Here is a 19,191-nt window from a genome sequence, read left to right on the forward strand (position 1 = left end):
CAAAAATGGATTATGCTCAGCCATCTGTTTTACCATTAATGATAGTTGAGAATATGTCCCAAATAGCACCCTATTCCCTTACAGTGATCTATTTTTGACCAGGGCAGTACACTATATTTGGAATAGGGTGTGATTTGGGACACAAACTGGGATGAACAATTATTCAAGGTAACAAGACTATTGGGGGGACAAAATGAACACAGAGACACACTAGAACTAATCTTTGGAAAATCTTACAGTAGTAGTAATAGTCAATTTAGATGCAATGAATTAGAACAAATAATGCAGATCTGAGTGTTGTAATACTAATGTAGCCGACACCTACTCTCTGAAATAAAATATGGCTATTTATTGAAGAGGCATAATGCTCTGGCAGGAAATATGTGTTTCCTTGAGTGTAAAATAAAGTGGTTGCTTTCTCGTAAGACTGCCTTGGAAGAAAGAATGGTTTCTCATCCTTACTTTGGTTGTATAACCTCCACTCCATGTCAGATGGATTAACTTTAACTTAAATATCATGGAGTAGGGATCAGATTGCACATTCAACTCACTCCTTTCAACTCCCCTCTCATCTGAGAGTCGCATTGTATGGATATCACATTTTTAAAGAAATTAAGTCTTAAGAATATTTTGTTCATGGGACAAGCCTAATCATGTTTATGTTTGAATCGAAAAGTGTCATCAATGTTCGACCATACTGTTCAAATACTCCATTATTAAGGGATATGAAGTTGCATTAAATTGCACGGCATAGACACGATGTTACTCATGTTCACTTTAAACATTAGGAGCAAAACAATTGCTTTTTAAACCAGCCGTTTTAACCTGAATTTGCCAAATTTCCAGGGCACGTTTAGTTGACATTGACTATTTCAGCTGGAGCATGTACTATATACTCTCTCTGTCTGTATAGAACAGGATCGAGCCTGTTGTGGCCTTTCCAGACATCACAAAGGGAAGTGTCTTAAAATAATTCACGGGGAAGACTATGTGCAGTAATTGACCACAGACAATGTCAGAGAAGTGAAAAAACTTCAGCTTGCTAATGGTGACACATACCAAGGCTAGTTTCTGGTTGTTCTGATGAATACTGCATATTTAATGTGGTGTAACAATTGCAGTTAAGACTCACTGCCTTTAGTCTAACTTCAACTAAGAAGGTGAAACTCTAGCCAGAGAAAAGGGCATATACCCGCAATTTCCATAGCAACCATTTAAATAGTTAGGTGGAGTCACTGCTATGAGTCGCTCGTCATTCAACTGACAGTGCAGGCGGAATCATTGCGGTATCAGACATAAGACAATGCTAAGAAGGCAAATCTCTAGACAGGAAAAAAAACGTACCTGTGATTTCCATGGCAACATGCTAGAAGCCTGATAGTTCTGTTTAAACCGTCCAAACTGGATCAATCTATTAAAATGATCTCCCCTGAATAAAATAAGCAAACCTCCGTAGAATATCAATGAGCAGGAGGAGGGAATATTCAACATGTTTTTCACATTACTTCTATTTATTTGAATGTATTTTATAAGCAAACCCCAAAATGCAATGCAAGAAATTCTCAAAAAAAATCTGTGTTACTGTAAGTATAAAAACCAACTTGCCAATATGTTACAGTATGTATAGAATATATATGGTGTCCATATTAGGACAGCCTCAATCTCAGTAGAAAAGAAATCCAGCTTAGATTGAGGGTGTCCTTGTATAGACACTGTAAATATAAGTGTTTTTCTGTGACACTTAAACAAGGATGAAAAAAAAACATTGTTAAACCAGCTATGCAACTGATTCCACCATTTTCCGTCCATCTACACCAGAGCTCGGATGGCATCCTTAAAAGTGTGTACAATTAATTATGCCTTGACATATGGGATTCAACTCAGTGTTACTGTGAGTGAATGTATGTCTTCTGTCCATCAAATGGGCAGCTATAGGTCTCCTCATGAGATTAATACAAATGTAACTTTATTTCTTTGACAGATTATGCGAGTCAGAGCTCAAACATTGGATCCTGACATGTACTGCCATGTCAAGGCCGAAGCCAGATTATTACCCAGTCAGTTTGAACACACTGGAATTTGTGAGGCATCTCCACTGCTCTCTACTCTCCCCCAGAAAGACAGTAAACCTCAGTGCCAAATATCACCATATTGGTGCACTATATACAGAATAGGGTGGCATTGGGGACACAATCAAATTCATTCCAATATGCCAAAGTCTTCCCCAAAAAATGTCCCTCCAAACATTGGTACTAGGAGCGGTCCACCTCCATCGCCTATGTGGTTTCTGCATTCAGATAAACAGTATGCCCATTATTCTTAACATCATAGTAGAATGACTTTATATTTTTTATAATTCTTTATATCTGTCCTGCTCAGGTTACCCTGCTGAGTTTGCTACGTTTACACAAATGCAATACAAATCTCAGCATATTCACATGTACTGATAAAGGTGTGATTATCAAGTCAGAGAGCATGATGTTTCAATGGCTCACCTGTAGAATGTCGTTTGGGGCAGCCCGTACATCCATGGCTGCAGCTCCAGATTAGGGTACTCAGCAAAAGGGGGAATGATGACGGAAAAGATGAGAGACAGGCAGACGAAGACAGCTGGCAGAATCACCTGTGTGACATTGACATGATATCAAAATTACACTTCTTTGGCAATGCCTTTTTTAGGTATCCTATCCTGTGAAAACACTGTTAGAGAAGGCCGATACAATGCGTTTAATATCAGTTAATGACAATTACTGACTATCCACATAACTTTCTTATTTAACTAGGCAAGTCAGTTAAGAACAAATTCTTATTTACAATGACGGACTACCGGGGAACAGTGGGTTGTTCAGGGGCAGGATGACAGATTTTTACCTTGTCAGCTCGGGGATTCGATCCAGCAACCTTTCAGTTACTGGCCCAACGCTCTAATGACTAGACTACCTGCCGCCCTGTTACATGCATATCTTGTATACAGTATACTAATCGGCTGGCGGGTACGAGCGTTGGACCAGTAACCGAAAGGTTGCTGGATCGAATCCCCGAGCTGACAAGTTAAAAATCTGTTGTTTTGCCCCTGAACAAGGTAATTAATCCACTGTACCCTGGGCGCTAATGATGTGTACAGTATGTTAATTAAGGCAGCCCCCTGCACCTCTCTGATTCAGAGGGGTTGGGTTAACTGCGGAAGACACAGTTCAGTTGAAAGCATTCAGTTAAACAATTGACTAGGTATCCCCCTTTTTCTTGTAGTGGGATATCTAAAGTCATATGTGTTACAATACTACTTTCACCAGCCAACCAAATTTTCCCCGCAGAATCAGAAAAGGGGTGTAGTTTCATGTGTCCGACTGAGGCTCCCTTGAGGGAGCACTGAAGTGTTATTGCGCAATCCAATTAGCAAACGCTGGGAGCGATCGGGGATAAAGATAATAATTTGTCTTTTCACTTGTCATGTGCTTTCATCCAGAGTGGAACGTGCTGTACTGGACTACATACTTACAATTCAATTCAAACTAAGTATCATTACCACAAATCTGCTATGGTGGGTTTGGCCTTGGAAAGAACAATGCATAAGCAGAAAATACCTCATCACTACTATACGGTATGGTGGTGGATCTTTGATGGTATGGGGCTATTTTGCTTCCACTGGTCCTGGGACACTTGTTAAGGTCAACGGCATCATGAACTTTACCAAGTATTTTGCCAAAAACCTGGCTGCCTCTGCCAGGAGGCTGAAACTTGGCTGCAAGTGAATCTTCCAGCAACCTTTCAGTTACTGGCCCAACGCTCTAACTACTAGGCTACCTACCACCCTGTTACATCCATATCTTGTATACAGTATACTGTATACTAATCGGCTGGCGGGTACGAGATAACCCCAAGCACACATCAAAATTCACCCCATAAATTGCTTGAACATAAAATCAACATTTTGCAATGGCTATCGGACATGAACCCCATTGAAAACCTGTGGTTTGAAATGAAGAGCGCAGTCCATAAGCGCAGACAAAGGATATCAAGGATCTGGAAAGATTATGTACGGAGGCATGGTGTAAGATCTCTCCCAATGTGTTCTCCAATCCCATAAAATGTTTTAGAATAATATAATTTTCTCATGTTTTTATCGCTCAGCATATTCATTTTTATGTATTTTTAACTCATCTTTACCAAGGGAAGGGATCCAATCATTTTGGACCACACTGCATAGAAATCGTGTGCGCATGTGGTGTATGATTGCATACATCTGTCTGTCTTGTGTCGTGCATTTGCATGTGCACGTGTGCTTGCGTAGGTGTGGAAGACACGGAGAGGTGAAATCATAACATCCAACGCTACTGTAGTAACATCACTCCACCCCTACCCCCATCATCACCCCCACCCTCTCCATTACAATCCACAATGAAAGTGATGCAAACAATCAGACATGAGACCAAACGCTTTTCTACCCTCGTCAATTATAATGCTTGCCGTTTACTTGTTTTGGCTGCCTTGCATGTCTAAAGAGTTTGATTAAACACTTTCAAACACTTGCTTTGTCATCTGCCGCCTCCTTAGGCATAATTCATTTTGCGCTGTTCTCTTTTCCTGCCACCACAACATCCCCCCTTTTCTCTCCTCCATGTAAAATGTTCCCTTTTCATTTCCATTCTTGGAGCTGACAAAAAGGTCATAGACAGAATGGACAATATCTTTAATCTTTAAACACTTGTACTGCTAGATACTCCACTGAAGAGGGAGGATTGCTGAACTTAATTAATTACATGCTGCAATTTCCGGAGCCCATTCATACAATACAAATTAAAAATGCTATATTTACCTCAGAGTTCTATGTAAATGCGGGCGCCACTAAAATAATAGTCTGCGACAACTGAAAAGCCTCTAAATGAGATAATCCCGAACACACACACTTTCTCTCAGACTGTAATTGTGTGTGGCATCTGGTAGTATTTCTTCTGTGAACACACGCCAAACAATAGAGAAAAGTCATTATGTTCACAATGTGCTCCACAGACTACGAGTTTACCACACTCTCAAATTTGGTGAAACAAGGAAGATAATAATATTAAATGGGTACAAACAGCAAAACGAAATTATAGTGTTTTCAGATTCACTGTAAAAAAAATAACTGATTCATTTTATTACATTTAATTTGAGGGCAGGCTGGCTAGTTGGCATATTTGGTATTTGTTATTTTATTAAGATCTCCATTAGCTGTTGCAAAAGCAGAAGCTACTCTTCCTAGGTTTCACACAAAACATGAAACATAATAGAGAATGACATAATACAGAAAAGCATTAGACAAGAACAACTCAAGGACAGAACTACACACAGTACATTTTAAAAAGGCACACGTAGCCTACATATCAATGCATACACACAAACTATCTATGTCAAATAGGTGAGCGGCATTGTGCCACGAGGTGTTTCTTTATCCGTCTTTTCAAACCAGGTTTGCTGTTTATTTGAGCAATATGAGATGGAAGGAAGTTCCATGCAATAAGGGCTCTATACATTACTGTACATTTTCTTGAATTTGTTCTGGATTTTGGGACTATGAAAAGACCCCTGGTGGCCTGTCTGGTGGGATAAGTGTGTGTGTAAGTTGACTTTGTAAACAATTTGGGATTTTCAACACATTAATATCTCTTATAAATAGAAGAAGTGTTGCAGTCAGTCTCTCGTCAACTCTTTACCAAGAGAGACATGCATAGTATTTATATCAGCCCTCTGATTACAATTAAGAGCAAAATATGCCAAAATATGCTGCAGCTTAACTAGGTCTTTCCTTGCAGCACTGGACCATACGACTGGACAATAATCAAGATTAGACAAAACTAGAGCCCACAGAACTTGCTTTTAGGAGTGTGGTTTCAAAAAAGCAGAGCATCTCTTTATTATGGCTATACCTCTCCCCATCTTTGCAACCACTGAATCTATATGTTTTGACTATGACAGTTTACAATCTAAGGTAACGCCAAAGTAATTTAGTCTCCTCAACTTGTTCAACAGCCACTCCATTCATTACCAGATTCAGCTGAGGTCTAGCACTTAAGGAATGATTTGTACCAGATACAATGCTCTTAGTTTTAGAGATGTTCAGGACCAGTTTATTACTGGCCACCCATTCCAAAATAGACTGCAACTCTTTGTTAAGGCTTTCAGTGACTTCATTAGCTGTGGTTGCTGATGCGTATATGGTTGACTCATCAGCATACATGAACACACATACTTTGTTTAATGTCAGTGGCAGGTCATTGGTAAAAATAGAAAAGAGTAGAGGCCCTAGAGAGCTTCCCTGCGGTACACCACACTTCACATGTTTGACATTAGAAACACTTCCATTAAAGAAAACCCTTTGAGTTCTATTAGATAGATAGCTCTGAATCCACGATATGACAGAGGTTGAAAAGCCATAGCACCTAAGTTTTTTCAACAATAGGTTAGGGTCAATAATAGCAAAGGCTGCATTGAAATCAAACAGTACAGCTCCCACAATCTTCTTATTAGCAATTTCTTTCAACCAATCATCAGTCATTTGTGTCAGTGCAGTACATGTTGAGTGCCCTTCTCTATAAGCATGCTGAAAGTCTGTTGTTAATTTGTTTAAAGAGAAATAGCATTGTATTTGGTCAAACATTTGTTTTTGTGAATCTACTAGCTTGCCTATCCAATTGCGTGAGAAAAGAGCAGGGCCTGTGCGGTGCACATATTAGGTAGCACATGCTGCATCAGATATCCAAAAGAAAACTGCATCCAACATGCTAAATTCTAATCTTAAAATATCTGATGTAGCATATGTCCTAATATGTACACCGACCTACACATAAAACAGACCATCAACCATAGAGGTATATGATACACTATTAACTGTGTAATATTTCATTCTATGCCATCAACAGGGATTTTGATATGCATCATATTCATGCAAACATGTTCTCAATCCACCCTACCACTCACACTTGTCTTTCTTGCCAACACTGACTTGGCTTATAACTACTTTTATCAAGAAAAAAATGTACTTACTATGGCTGTGATATGTCATTGGTCGTGTCCAAATACTCATACTAGCGTTCTAAATAGTAGGCATGTTGGGCATGTGAAAAAAATTGTATTATAGTATGTGAAATTTCGAAAATGTATTATGCTTTAAATGCCAGGATGTCATAGTAATTTCTAATTTTCATCTAGTAGAATTTGTTGCACACTATTGAGGAAGAGAGTTGTCTTTTGAGAGCCACGTGTATCTGACCACAGCTGATAATCAGCTGAGAGGATGCTCTGTACCAAATGAAGGAATGGAGGGAATCAACACAATTGTGTATTAGATGACACATTCTCAGTAGGATGAGACTAGTATGCTGATACTTGTAGCTTGCTGTATTATTTTTTACTAAACAGTACATTCTAAATAGTACGTAGTACGATTAGTACACAGTATATAGTTTAAGTAAGCAGTAGGCAAGACGGACAAGGCCGTTGTCTCACCTAGCTATGTTAAGATGGATTCACTAACTGTAAGTTGCTCTGGATAAGAACGTCTGCTAAATTCTGAATCTTCCACATTATACAATATACAATGTTGGCATTTAAATTATAAACAAGGTTAATTGACCGGAAATAACAACAACGATAATAAATTAGACTAATTCAGCTAATAACAAAGACTCACTGCAATACACAGGCTAATTTGATCAGTAATAAGAGTTAGTTAGCAATTGATGGAACATTTCAGAACACCACAGAAAGCTATTTTATGTACCAACTTAAGTAGATGTAACCTTGTTACCATTGGTTACATATCTGAGAGGAAGTCACAGAGTGCAGCTCAGCTCATCAATTAACCGACTAGTGAATCACAGGAAAATAGAGAAACTGTAGAACAAAGCGACTGGAAGGTCAATGTCGTAGGAGATTATAAAACACAGACTATGTTCTTTCAATTCCCTGTATGCTACCTTGTAAATGGACAGATTTCACTTTTCAATGAAATTGTCGATGTAATATGAGTTTACAATTATATAAGGAAGTAGAGACTCCTTTCTTTGTGGGTAAAAGTTGCCGTGTCATGGGCCTGGTTTCCCGCATTCAATATTTATTTGTTTTTACGATGACTGAAGTGTAAAGTTAATACCAATTGTTTGGCATAGCACACAAAAGTGTGACTAAATATCTGTACACTTTGCCACAAACTACTGTCAGTGTTCAATTTATACATTAACTATTTAGTGTACCAAATGTGTCTTGGGGGTGCCCAACGGGGCGGCAGGGTAGACTAGTGGTTAGAGTGTTGGACTAGTAACCAAAAGGTTGCAAGTTCGAAAACCCGAGCTGACAAGGTGCAAATCTGTCATTCTGCCCCTGAACAGGCAGTTAACCCACTGTTCCTAGGCCGTCATTGAAAATAAGAATTTGTTCTTAACTGACTTGCCTAGTAAAATAAAGGTAAAATAAAAAAATGTTGAAATTCTTTGATTTGCCCCCCCTGTCACTTGAACCATGACTATTGTATTCATCCCTTTGGGTGCAACAATGGTTTTAAGGAAACAGCTTTGATGCCAACAACAGAATCTAAAGTTTAACACTATGAACATTCTGGGAAACAGAGGCCTGGCCCTGAATGATATCTATGTGCATCCATTGGAAGGAGGGTCATCAGCAGTGAAGGCAGAGGACATCCATTTTGAATCAAGCACAATGCTTCAACACACAGCTCTGGGATAACCTATCGGAAAGACATCGCAATCAGTCTCAGGTACGTACGTCGAGTTCCGATTCAGTCACCTGGGCTCACATGACAGAAGAGCTTGCCTCCCTACCACTTCCTCAAGTCCACATACTTAACTGTCCATCTCCTAACTTTCGGCCCCATAAATCACTTCATTTTGAGTCTCATCTTTTGAATTCCCCACCAGCTCTGTTTAAAGAGATTACCTCACGCCACATTCATATAAGCTAACAATGGGAGCTGTTTACATGACGGTCAGGCCCTTTGTCAGCCCCGCAAGTGACATGAATGGGCAGGAAGAGAGGTGGAACGAGAGGAAGAAGGAGGGAGGAGAGGAGCCATGAAACAAAGGCTGCGTCCCAATTGGAATCCTGTTCCCTTTAGAGTGGACCACTTTGGATGAGGGCTCATAGTCAAAAGTAGTGCACTGTATAGGAAATAGGATGCCATTTGGGACTCACTTTCACTACACACACACCTCCCCTCGCTAACAAAACATAGTCACGTCCGGTATTGACAGTGACTAATGGTATGATCGGTATTGCAGCGAGTTACAGGGGGAAGTGTGTTCTAGAATTCGGCAGGTGGTAGGTTTACACACAGGCGAATAGGAGAAGTGGAGTGGAGTACTTCATGATGATGGTGCCTTTGGAGTGTAATTAATTCAATGTCGTGGTATCATTCATCGCTGATAGGGTTGCACCATGTCTACACACGTGTTATGAATAAAGATTTGCATCAATATGATTATTAGTGGAACAGAGCTCAAAATAAATGACAAAGAAACAGAGAATCTGAGTTTGTACGTCAACAATTGTGCATCATCTCTGACGAAAAGTAAATGTAAGGTGTCATGTAAATAGATAACCATCTATTGGTTCTGACTCTAAATTAAAATAACTCACAAAACGATACGGACACACACTTTACAGGCTAATAGCAACCTGCCAGCGAGCTAATTGTTATGATAATCTTATTTGATACATAACTAATGAAACCACATTATTAGCATACTAACAAATTAGAAAAAAAAATTGTAGACATCTCTTTGCCTTTGAGGTTCCTATTAATTTAAAGTGGAAACCGTTATGAGAGGAGACAGGAAGTTCTCATAGCTGGTGTGTGTGGTGTGTATGTGTGTTTGTGTGTGTTCTAAACAGATTTTAGTTTACATTACAGAGCCTCTCTTAAAGTTGTGATCGGCTCTGTCTCCTTGGCAGATAAGACAGATAAGCCCATCAGACAAGATAAAACATCCACTTTCCTTAAGAAACGCATAATACATTCTAGGTTTGTTGCATACATAGGGACTGAGCGTCCATTTTTCTCCTCCACAGATTGAAGAGTTGGTAGTACTTTCATATCTATTTGTCAAACTACTTCCCCCTACGGTACGTACCCACCTCTTTTTACAATATAATGGATTTTTTTTCATGACACTACTACACTTAAGGGTATAGAAAACAGAGGCGTAGAGAACTGTGAGGTTTGTGTGTGGTCATTACCTGAGCAATGATGCCTTTGCGGCTCCTGCGTGCGTGGTGGAAACGTTTGATGAAGAGGGCCAGGAATTGTCTCCGGATTAGTTCCCATCCCATTATCACACTGGAGCCCTTCCCATTCACATTGGCAACTCTCTCCACATCTAAAATGGAGGGCATACAAAATGTCTACAATAACACAGATGATTCAGTGCATTTTAGGTACAATACAGTGTTCATGAAGTGAATGAAAACCATCTGACAATCTGTTAGGCTCTTAGGTTTGTAGGAAGTGAATGAAAATGTTTTAGCCTCTCTCACAGTGTAGACAATAACACCTCAATAACACTATCTTAATGAGTAAAACAAAGCCCACAAAATAAGCAATGTGGCCTCTTATCTGTCTAAAAAAGTCAAAGAAAAGTATTTTTGAAACAAAGCATATGTAAATTGTGAAATAAAATGTGTTTCATAAGTGGTCTTGCTCAGGAAGAAATTGTAAAGGAGGTGGGCATTTTCTGATACTATTGCATCGTGTAAAATGAAAACCTCCTGCGTGGAATATGAATTGAAAGGGCTATGGGATTTTGTTTGGCTTTCCAAAATGGCCACCAGTTTGTGGAAAAGCTGCACCTGTGTGACAAATTGACACTGTTGCCAACAAAGGAGAGCAAGAACTGGAGCAAGAACTGTCACAATGACTGACCTTTTGCGTCTTCTCCAGTGTTAATTGTCAAGAAGCAGCAAATAATGAGGCTTTGTGAAAACATGTGAATGTGTGTACCAACTTCTTAGGGATAGGCGTCCCGTCAACGGCACAGTTGTAAATCATGCAGCGCCATGTGTCACGATCGCAGGTTTTAGAGAAACAACAAATGTTGGTTCATATAAGTGTCTTATATCAGAAAGATTAAATTCTTGTTAATATAACCGCACTGTCCAATTTACAGTAGCTATTACTGCGAAAAAAAATGCCATGCTATTGTTTAAGGAGAGCTCCTAACAACAAAACACCATGTTCACAGCGATAGGTTTGATAAAGTCACCTCTGAAGGTGAAATGTGTACTTACATTCTGAAATCTTGCTCTGAGTTATCATCGAAAGGGTCTCCGAGATAACATGAAGTGTTGTTTTGTTAGATAAAATCCTTATTCATATCCTAAAATGGTCCATATAGCATGCACGATGGATTTTGTATTTCCACTCGTTCAATTCGCAAAGAAAGGAATCTGTGAAAATCTAACCCTAAACGTTGTTTTAACCAGTCAAATTACGCTCGTATTTATTCCTCAGAGATCCTAGAACATAACCAGACTTCACTATATCATTAGGTGTGTACTGTACTACATCCTATAGGACACCAAATTTGGTCAAAGAGCGTCGCATTCATGGCGCGCCGATGACACGGGCGGTCTTCACTTGATTGACTGTAACTTTGTCAAATAAGCACCAATCGGGGTCAAACAAAGCTAGATAGCCAATGAGCTGGGCTTTTTGGGAGTATGCGGAAACCCCGTATCTGTCGCAAAATGTTGCTGCTAACCTTGTGCGGCAGCAAGCCTTTTCCTTTTGGACAAAGTTACAAGAATATGGACGTTTTGAAGTTTTGAAAACTGTGTGTTTTGCAAATGTTGAACTTACAATATGGCTACTAATACTGGGAAAGCAAAATCAAAGTCCAAGTATACAGATTTGATGATATTCTTGCAGAAATATGTAATGTAAATGTCTCCTTCATGATTTGCCCACATGTACCTGGGTGACTTCACACTAAATGTAATGTAGCTTGCTCATACATCAAGTTATCAGTCTGAAACGTTGCACAAACACTGAATAACAACCAGCGTGATGGCTGGATTTGTTTTTTTCTTTGTATTTTCATCTACCAGATCTAATGTGTTATATTCTCCTATCGTCAATTCACATTTCCACAAACTTCAAAGTGTTTCCTTTCAAATGGTACCAAGAATATGCATATCCTTGCCTCAGGGCCTGAGCTACAGGCAGTTAGATTTGGGTATGTCATTTTAGGCTAAAATTGGAAAAAAGGGGGCTATCCCTATTAAAAATTTTAACTCGGTATACGTACCCTCCACTCTGCTTGTGAACTTGGCTTTCACTTCAGCTTCAGTTGGATCATAACAATAGACAGGGAGGACAGAAAGAAGACAAAACATGACCATTCATTTGCAATAAGACATCATGTCTCTACCTCAGAATAGGCCTATTTTTTTTTCTTTTTTTTAATATTATTGAAAGATAAGCACATACCCCTTTTCCCAGTCACTTTGTCTGAAGTGTTCCCTACATTGGTCTGGCTGTGCCGTTGCCGCTTGGATTCCCTTGAACTTCTTGTCTTGTCTCTTCCCAAAGGTGCTTTGTTATCTAAAATAACACACAGAAGGTCAGTTGTATTGGCATAATCCATTTACCGTTTTGAATACCATACAGAAATAATAGCAACCGCTTGTGGCCTATACAGTGTCATATTACTTGCTGAGGGTAATATCACACATCAACATGATAAAGGTATATCGTGATATTAATTTGTTCTTCCTGGGCCTTCAACGGTGGACGGGCTTCCAAATGTATTAAAATTGGCTTGGTAGGTTTAGGGTCCCAGAACATTCACACCTGGCCCAATGGGCAATCAAATCAAATCAAAGTGTATTTGTCACGTGCGCCGAATACAACACCTTACAGTGAAATGCTTACTTACTTGCTTGCTTGTTTTTTGGTGACCAAATACTTATATTCCACCATAATTTGCAAATAAATTCATAAAAAATCCTACAATGTGATTTTCTGGATTTTTTTTCTCATTTTGTCCGTCATAGTTGAAGTGTACCTATGATGAAAATGACAGTCATCTCTCATCTTTTTAAGTGGGAGAACTTACACAATTGGTGGCTGACTAAATACCTTTTTGCCCCACTGTATGTAAAAATGCTGTTCAGACTACAGCTCAGTATTCAACACCATAGTACCCTCCAAGCTCATCATCAAGCTGTACACATTCAATTGGGTCCTGGACTTTCTGACGGGCTGCCCACAGATGGTGAAGGCAGGAAACAACATCTCCACTTCGTTGACCCTCAACACTGGGGCCCCACAAGATTGCGTGCTTAGCCCCCTCCTATACTCCCTGTTCACCCACGACTGCGTGGCCATGCACGCCTCCAACTCAATCATCAAGTTTGCAGACGACAGTAGTGGGCTTGATCACGAATGACGACGAGACAGGCTACAGAGAGAGGAGATGAGGGCACTCGGAGTGTGGTGTCAGGAAAACAACCCCTCACTCAACGTCAACAAAACAAATGTTCACACTGCTACCATCCAGAAGGGCGAGGTCAGTCCAGGTGCATCAAAGCTGGGACCGAGAGGCTGAAAACAGATTTTATCTCAAGGCCATCAGATTGCTAAACAGCAATCACTAACTCAGAGAGGCTGCTGCCTACATTGAGACCCAATCACTGGCCACTTCAATAAAAAACACTAGTCACTTTAAACAATGCCACTTTAAATAATACCACTTTAATAATGTTTACATATCTTATATTACTCCTATCATATGTATATACTGTATTTTATATCATCTATTGCACCATGCATATGCCGCTCGGCCATTACTCATCCATATAAACTCAGCAAAAAAACGTCCCTTTTTCAGGACCCTGTCTTTCAAAGATAATTTGTAAAAATCCAAATAACTTCACAGATCTTCATTGTAAAGGGTTTAAACACTGTCTCCCATGGTTGTTCAATGAACCATAAACAATTAATGAGCACCTGTGGAACGGCAGTTAAGACACTAACAGCTTACAGATGGTAGGCAATTACTGTCACAGTTATGAAAACTTAGGACACTAAAGAGGCCTTTCTACTGACTCTGAAAAACACGACAAGAAAGATGCCCAGGGTCCCTGCTCAAGGAGGCATGAGGACTGCAGAAGTGGCCAGGGCAACAAATTGCGATGTCCTTACTGTGAGATGCCTAAGACAGCGCTACAGGGAGACAGGATGGACAGCTGATCGTCCTTGCAGTGGCAGACCACGTGTAACAACACCTGCACAGGATCGGTACATCCGAACATCACACCTGCGGGACAGGTACAGGATGGCAACAACAACTGCCCGAGTTACACCAGGAACGCACAATCCCTCCATCAGTGCTCAGACTGTCCCCAATAGGCTGAGAGATGGACTGAGGGATTGTAGGCCTGTTGTAAGGCAGGTCCTCACCAGACATCACAGGCAACAACGTCGTCTTTGTGCACAAACCCACCGTTGCTGGACCAGACAGGACTGGCAAAAAGTGTTCTTCACTGACAAGTCGTGGTTTTGTCTCACCAGGGGTGATAGTCGGATTCGTGTTTATCGTCAAAGGAAGGAGCGTTATACCGGGGCCTGTACTCTGGAGCAGGATCGATTTGGAGGTGGAGGGTCCGTCATGGTCTGCTGCGGTGTGTCACAGCATCATCGGACTGAGCTTGTCATTGCAGGCAATCCCAATGCTGTGCATTACAGGGTAGACATCCTCCTCCCTCATGTGGTACCCTTCCTGCAGGATCATCCTGACATGACCCTCCAACATGACAATGTCATTAGCCATACTGCTCGTTCTGTGCGTGATTTCCTGCAGGACAGAAATGTCAGTGTTTTGCCATGGCCAGCGAAGAGCCCGGATCTAAATCCCATTGAGCATGTCTGGGACCTGTTGGATCGGAGGGTGAGGGCTAGGGCCATCCCCCCCCAGAAATGTCCGTGAACTTGCAGGTACCTTGGTGGAAGAAGGGGTAACATCTCACAGCAAGAACTGGAAAATCTGGTGGAGTCCATGAGGAGGAGATGCACTGCAGTACTTAATGCAGCTTGTGTCCACACCAGATACTGACTGTTACTTTTGATTTTGAGCCCCCCTTTGTTCAGGGTCACATTATTAAATTTCGGTTAGTCACCTGTCTGTGGAATTTGTTCAGGTTATGTCTCAGTTGTTGAGTCTTGTTATGTTCATACAAATATTTACACACAAGTTTTCTGAAAATAAACGCAGTTGACGGTGAGAGGACGTTTTATTTTTTGCTGAGTTTATTTATATGTACATATTCTCATTCGCCCCTTTAGATTTGTGTGTATTAGGTAGTTGTTGGGGAATTGTTAGATTAATTGTTAGATATTACTGCACTGTTGGAACTAGAAGCACAAGCATTTCGCTACACTTTATTAACATAACATTAACATCTTCTAATCATGTGTATGTGACCAATAAAATTTGATTTGAAGACTCTCAATGGTGTGTGTGTAAACTGTATATGTGCACACACACACGGTAGTGTTTGTCTATACTGCATATCATCAGTCCACGATTAAACTATTCTACTACAATTTACATTGTAACCCCCCCAAATTCCACTCAACCGGCAAAACTTGCAATTTACCTGGAATTTCCACATCCACACCTGTGTCCTCCGCCACTTTGAGGAAAATCTGTGAGATGGAACGCAACATAATTAGCATGATATGAAATTGCTTAGCATCATCATCTCCAGTGAAATTACTTGACCTCTATGTGTTATTAGACAAATGATCGACAGCACTCCTGTAATGACAAAAACAAGGGCTCTATATTCATGACAATGACAAATTGGTAGGTTAGCGTTTTTGATCATTAATCTTGTTCTGGAGGTAGCTCTGCAGAGTGGTCACTAGCTGGCACAGCCACAATGTCATAAAATCAGATTTGAAACTTAACCCTAAACTTAACCTCACTGCTAATCCTTATGCCTAACCCTAACCTTAAAATTAAGACGAAAAAGCAAATGATTTGTTTGAATGAATTTTTACAATACAGGCTATTTTGTCTTTGCAGCTGGCCTATCTAGTGGAAATCACTCATTTCTGCCTCCAGGACAAGCCTCATGACAAACGTCAACCTTTGTCAAGCAGTCCTTTCTTTCTCCATGCTCTTGTATTACAGATGCGTGAACACTAGTGATCCGCTGGTTGACTCATGACCCGCAGTCCCTGCGGTTATATCCGGGAGGCGTATGGGTTTAGGGTCATTATATATTGTGTGGCTGAAGGGTGGGTGGGTGGCGGGTTGAATAAAAAGAGAAACAATAGCTTTAAAAAAATCTATAAATGTATAATTCTTGTGCAATTAATATAGGCTACATTGAGGTTTTTCTTTCATTATTTTAGGCTATCTGGTATAAGTGCATAAACTTTAGGGCTTAACTGTTTGCGCCAAATAATACTTTTGGGGACTGGTAGAAAAAGTCAACGTCAATCCACGGAGCCAAGAAGGACATTCAAGTTTAATTCAATAACACAAAAGCTGCAAAAGGAGAGTTTAAAATAAAGAGAAGGGGGGGCTAGAAAAGTCATGTTTGGAAAATATTTGGTGAAGAGGTAAAAGAGGATGATAGCAGTGTTATGTGTGATGATTGTGAGGCACTATACAAATTCGACAGTCACAACAAGGCACTTCAAATAGGGCTATGCCACGTCAAGGGAACTTTAGCCTACTGTTCAGATGGGTTAAATGGAAGGTGCTGTCTTCATCATAAAATGATTATAAAAGCAGATAGTATTTCAACCACATCTGATCTGCATCGAAGTAGACAAGTTGACTAACAAACTATGAAAATGACTTATCTTATAAGTAGAAGCATATCTAAATCAGGCAACAACCAAATAATCCTGCAACCTAGTCAAAAAAATAATTCCGCTGTCTTTGACTGTGGCTTATAACATATTTTACATAGTTAGGGACGGGTGGCGGCCTCAGATTTTCACTTTATCACATATAATCGACGGTTGCGGATGGGTTATTAGCAATTGCGGGCAGGTGCGGGTGAATAAACAGCTGACACGCGCAGTGGTGTAAAGTACTTAAGTAAAAATACTTTTAAATACTACTTAAGTCGTTTTTTTTAGGGTATATGGACTTGACTATTTACATTTTTTGCCAGGTTTTACTTTCACTTCACTACATTCCTAAAAAAAAAAATGTACTTTTTACTTCAATAATGTACTTTTTACTGACACCAAAAAGTAGTCGTTACATTTTGACAGGAAAATGGTCCAATTCACACACTTATCAAGAGAACATCCCTGGTCATCCCAATGCCTCTGATCTGGCGGACTCACTAAACACAAATGCTTTGTTTATAAATTCATGTCTGAGTGTTGTAGAGTGCCCCTGGCTATCTGTAAATGAATAAAAAACTGGAAATTGTGCAGTCTGGTTTGCATAATGTAAGGAATTAAAAATTATTAATACTTTTACTGTTAAAACTTAAGTATATTTTAGCAATTCCATTTACTTTTGATACTTAAGTATATTTAAAACCAAATAAGGTATTTATTATTTATTACTCAAATGTATTACTCAAATATGACAAATGAGTACTTTTTCCACCACTGGACCAGCGCACTAGTAGCACATGCACACACACACACGGACACACGGACACACACACACGGACACACACACACACACACACACACACAAGAAATACCACCAACTGACATCTAATCTCCCTTCTCTAAGTAGATATATGCAGTAGACTCCACCAGCATAACCTTGTGTCTGAATGTGATACGTTGAAAAGGAATTATTCACAATGCCCGCAGGGCATCTTCATCTGACAAAAATTTCTGAGACATATTAGTTGTGTTTGACAACAGTAACTTAGTGGTACGTGCCTGCCTACAGACATAATCCAACACTATCCTTGGCATACAAAGCATTTGGTTTGTTCAGGAGAGAGCAGTGTGTGTGTGTGTGTGTGTGTGTGTGTGTGTGTGTGTGTGTGTGTGTGTGTGTGTGTGTGTGTGTGTGTGTGTGTGTGTGTGTGTGTGTGTGTGTGTGTGTTTTTTTCAAGTTTTTAAAGTTCTAAAGTACAGTCGTGGCTAAAGGTTTTGAGAATGACACAAATATAAATTTTTCACAAAGTTTGCTGCTTCAGTGTCTTTAGATATTTTTGTCAGATTATACTATGGAATATTGAAGTATAATTACAAGCATTTCATAAGTGTCAAAGGCTTTTATTGACAACTACATGAAGTTGATGCAAAGAGTCAATATTTGCAATGTTGACCCTCCTTTTTCAAGACCTCTGCAATCTGCCCTGGCATGCTGTCAATTAACTTCTGGGCCACATCCTGACTGATGGGAGCCCATTCTTGCATAATCAATGCTTGGAGTTTGTCAGAATTTGTGTTTTTTTGTTTGTCCACCCGCCTTTTGAGGGTTGACCACAAGTTCTCAATGGGATTAAGGTCTGGGGAGTTTCCTGGCCATGGACCCAAAATATCGATGTTTTGTACCCCAAGCCACTTAGTTATCACTTTTGCCTTATGGCAAGGTGCTCCATCATGCTGGAAAAGGCATTATTCCTCACCAAACTGTTCCTGGATGGTTGGGGGAAGTTGCTCTCGGAGGATGTGTTGGTACCATTCTTTATCCATGGCTGTGTTCTTAGGCAAAATTGTGAGTGAGCCCACTCCCTTGGCTGAGAAGCGACCCCACAAATGAATGGTCTCAGGATGCTTTACTGTTGGCATGACACAGAACTGATGGTAGAGCTTACCTTGTCTTCTCCGGACAAGCTTTTTTCCGGATGCCACAAAACAATCGGAAAGGGGATTCAATAGAGAAAATGACTTTACACCAGTCCTCAGCAGTCCAATCCCTGTACCTTTTGCAGAATATCAGTCTGTCCCTGATGATTTTCCTGGAGATAACTGGCTTCTTTGCTGCCCCTGTTGACACAAGGCCATATTCCAAAAGTCTTCGCCTCACTGTGCATGCAGATGCACTCAAACCTGCCTGCTGCCATTCCTGAGCAAGCTCTGTACTGGTGGTGCCCTGATCCCGCAGCTGAATTTTTTTATTTCACCTTTATTTAACCAGGTAGGCTATTTGAGAACAAGTTCTTATTTACAACTGTGACCTGGCCAAGATAAAGCACAGT

General features: G+C 40.2%; 1 protein-coding gene across 1 annotated transcript in view; it reads right to left on the bottom strand.

The window, feature by feature from the left end:
- Positions 1–19,191, bottom strand: part of LOC112232763 (phospholipid-transporting ATPase ABCA1-like) — a 223,467-nt gene that overhangs the window by 115,929 nt on the left and 88,347 nt on the right. The window contains exons 18-22 of the mRNA XM_024399987.2: positions 15,649–15,697; positions 12,479–12,592; positions 12,297–12,332; positions 10,231–10,370; positions 2,496–2,623 (exon numbers count right to left, since the gene is read on the bottom strand). Of these exons, the coding sequence (XP_024255755.2) occupies positions 2,496–2,623; positions 10,231–10,370; positions 12,297–12,332; positions 12,479–12,592; positions 15,649–15,697 (467 nt within the window). The remainder of the gene's footprint in view (positions 1–2,495; positions 2,624–10,230; positions 10,371–12,296; positions 12,333–12,478; positions 12,593–15,648; positions 15,698–19,191) is intronic.

The sequence above is a fragment of the Oncorhynchus tshawytscha genome, linkage group LG15 (genome assembly GCF_018296145.1).
Source record: "Oncorhynchus tshawytscha isolate Ot180627B linkage group LG15, Otsh_v2.0, whole genome shotgun sequence".
NCBI lineage: Eukaryota > Metazoa > Chordata > Actinopteri > Salmoniformes > Salmonidae > Oncorhynchus > Oncorhynchus tshawytscha.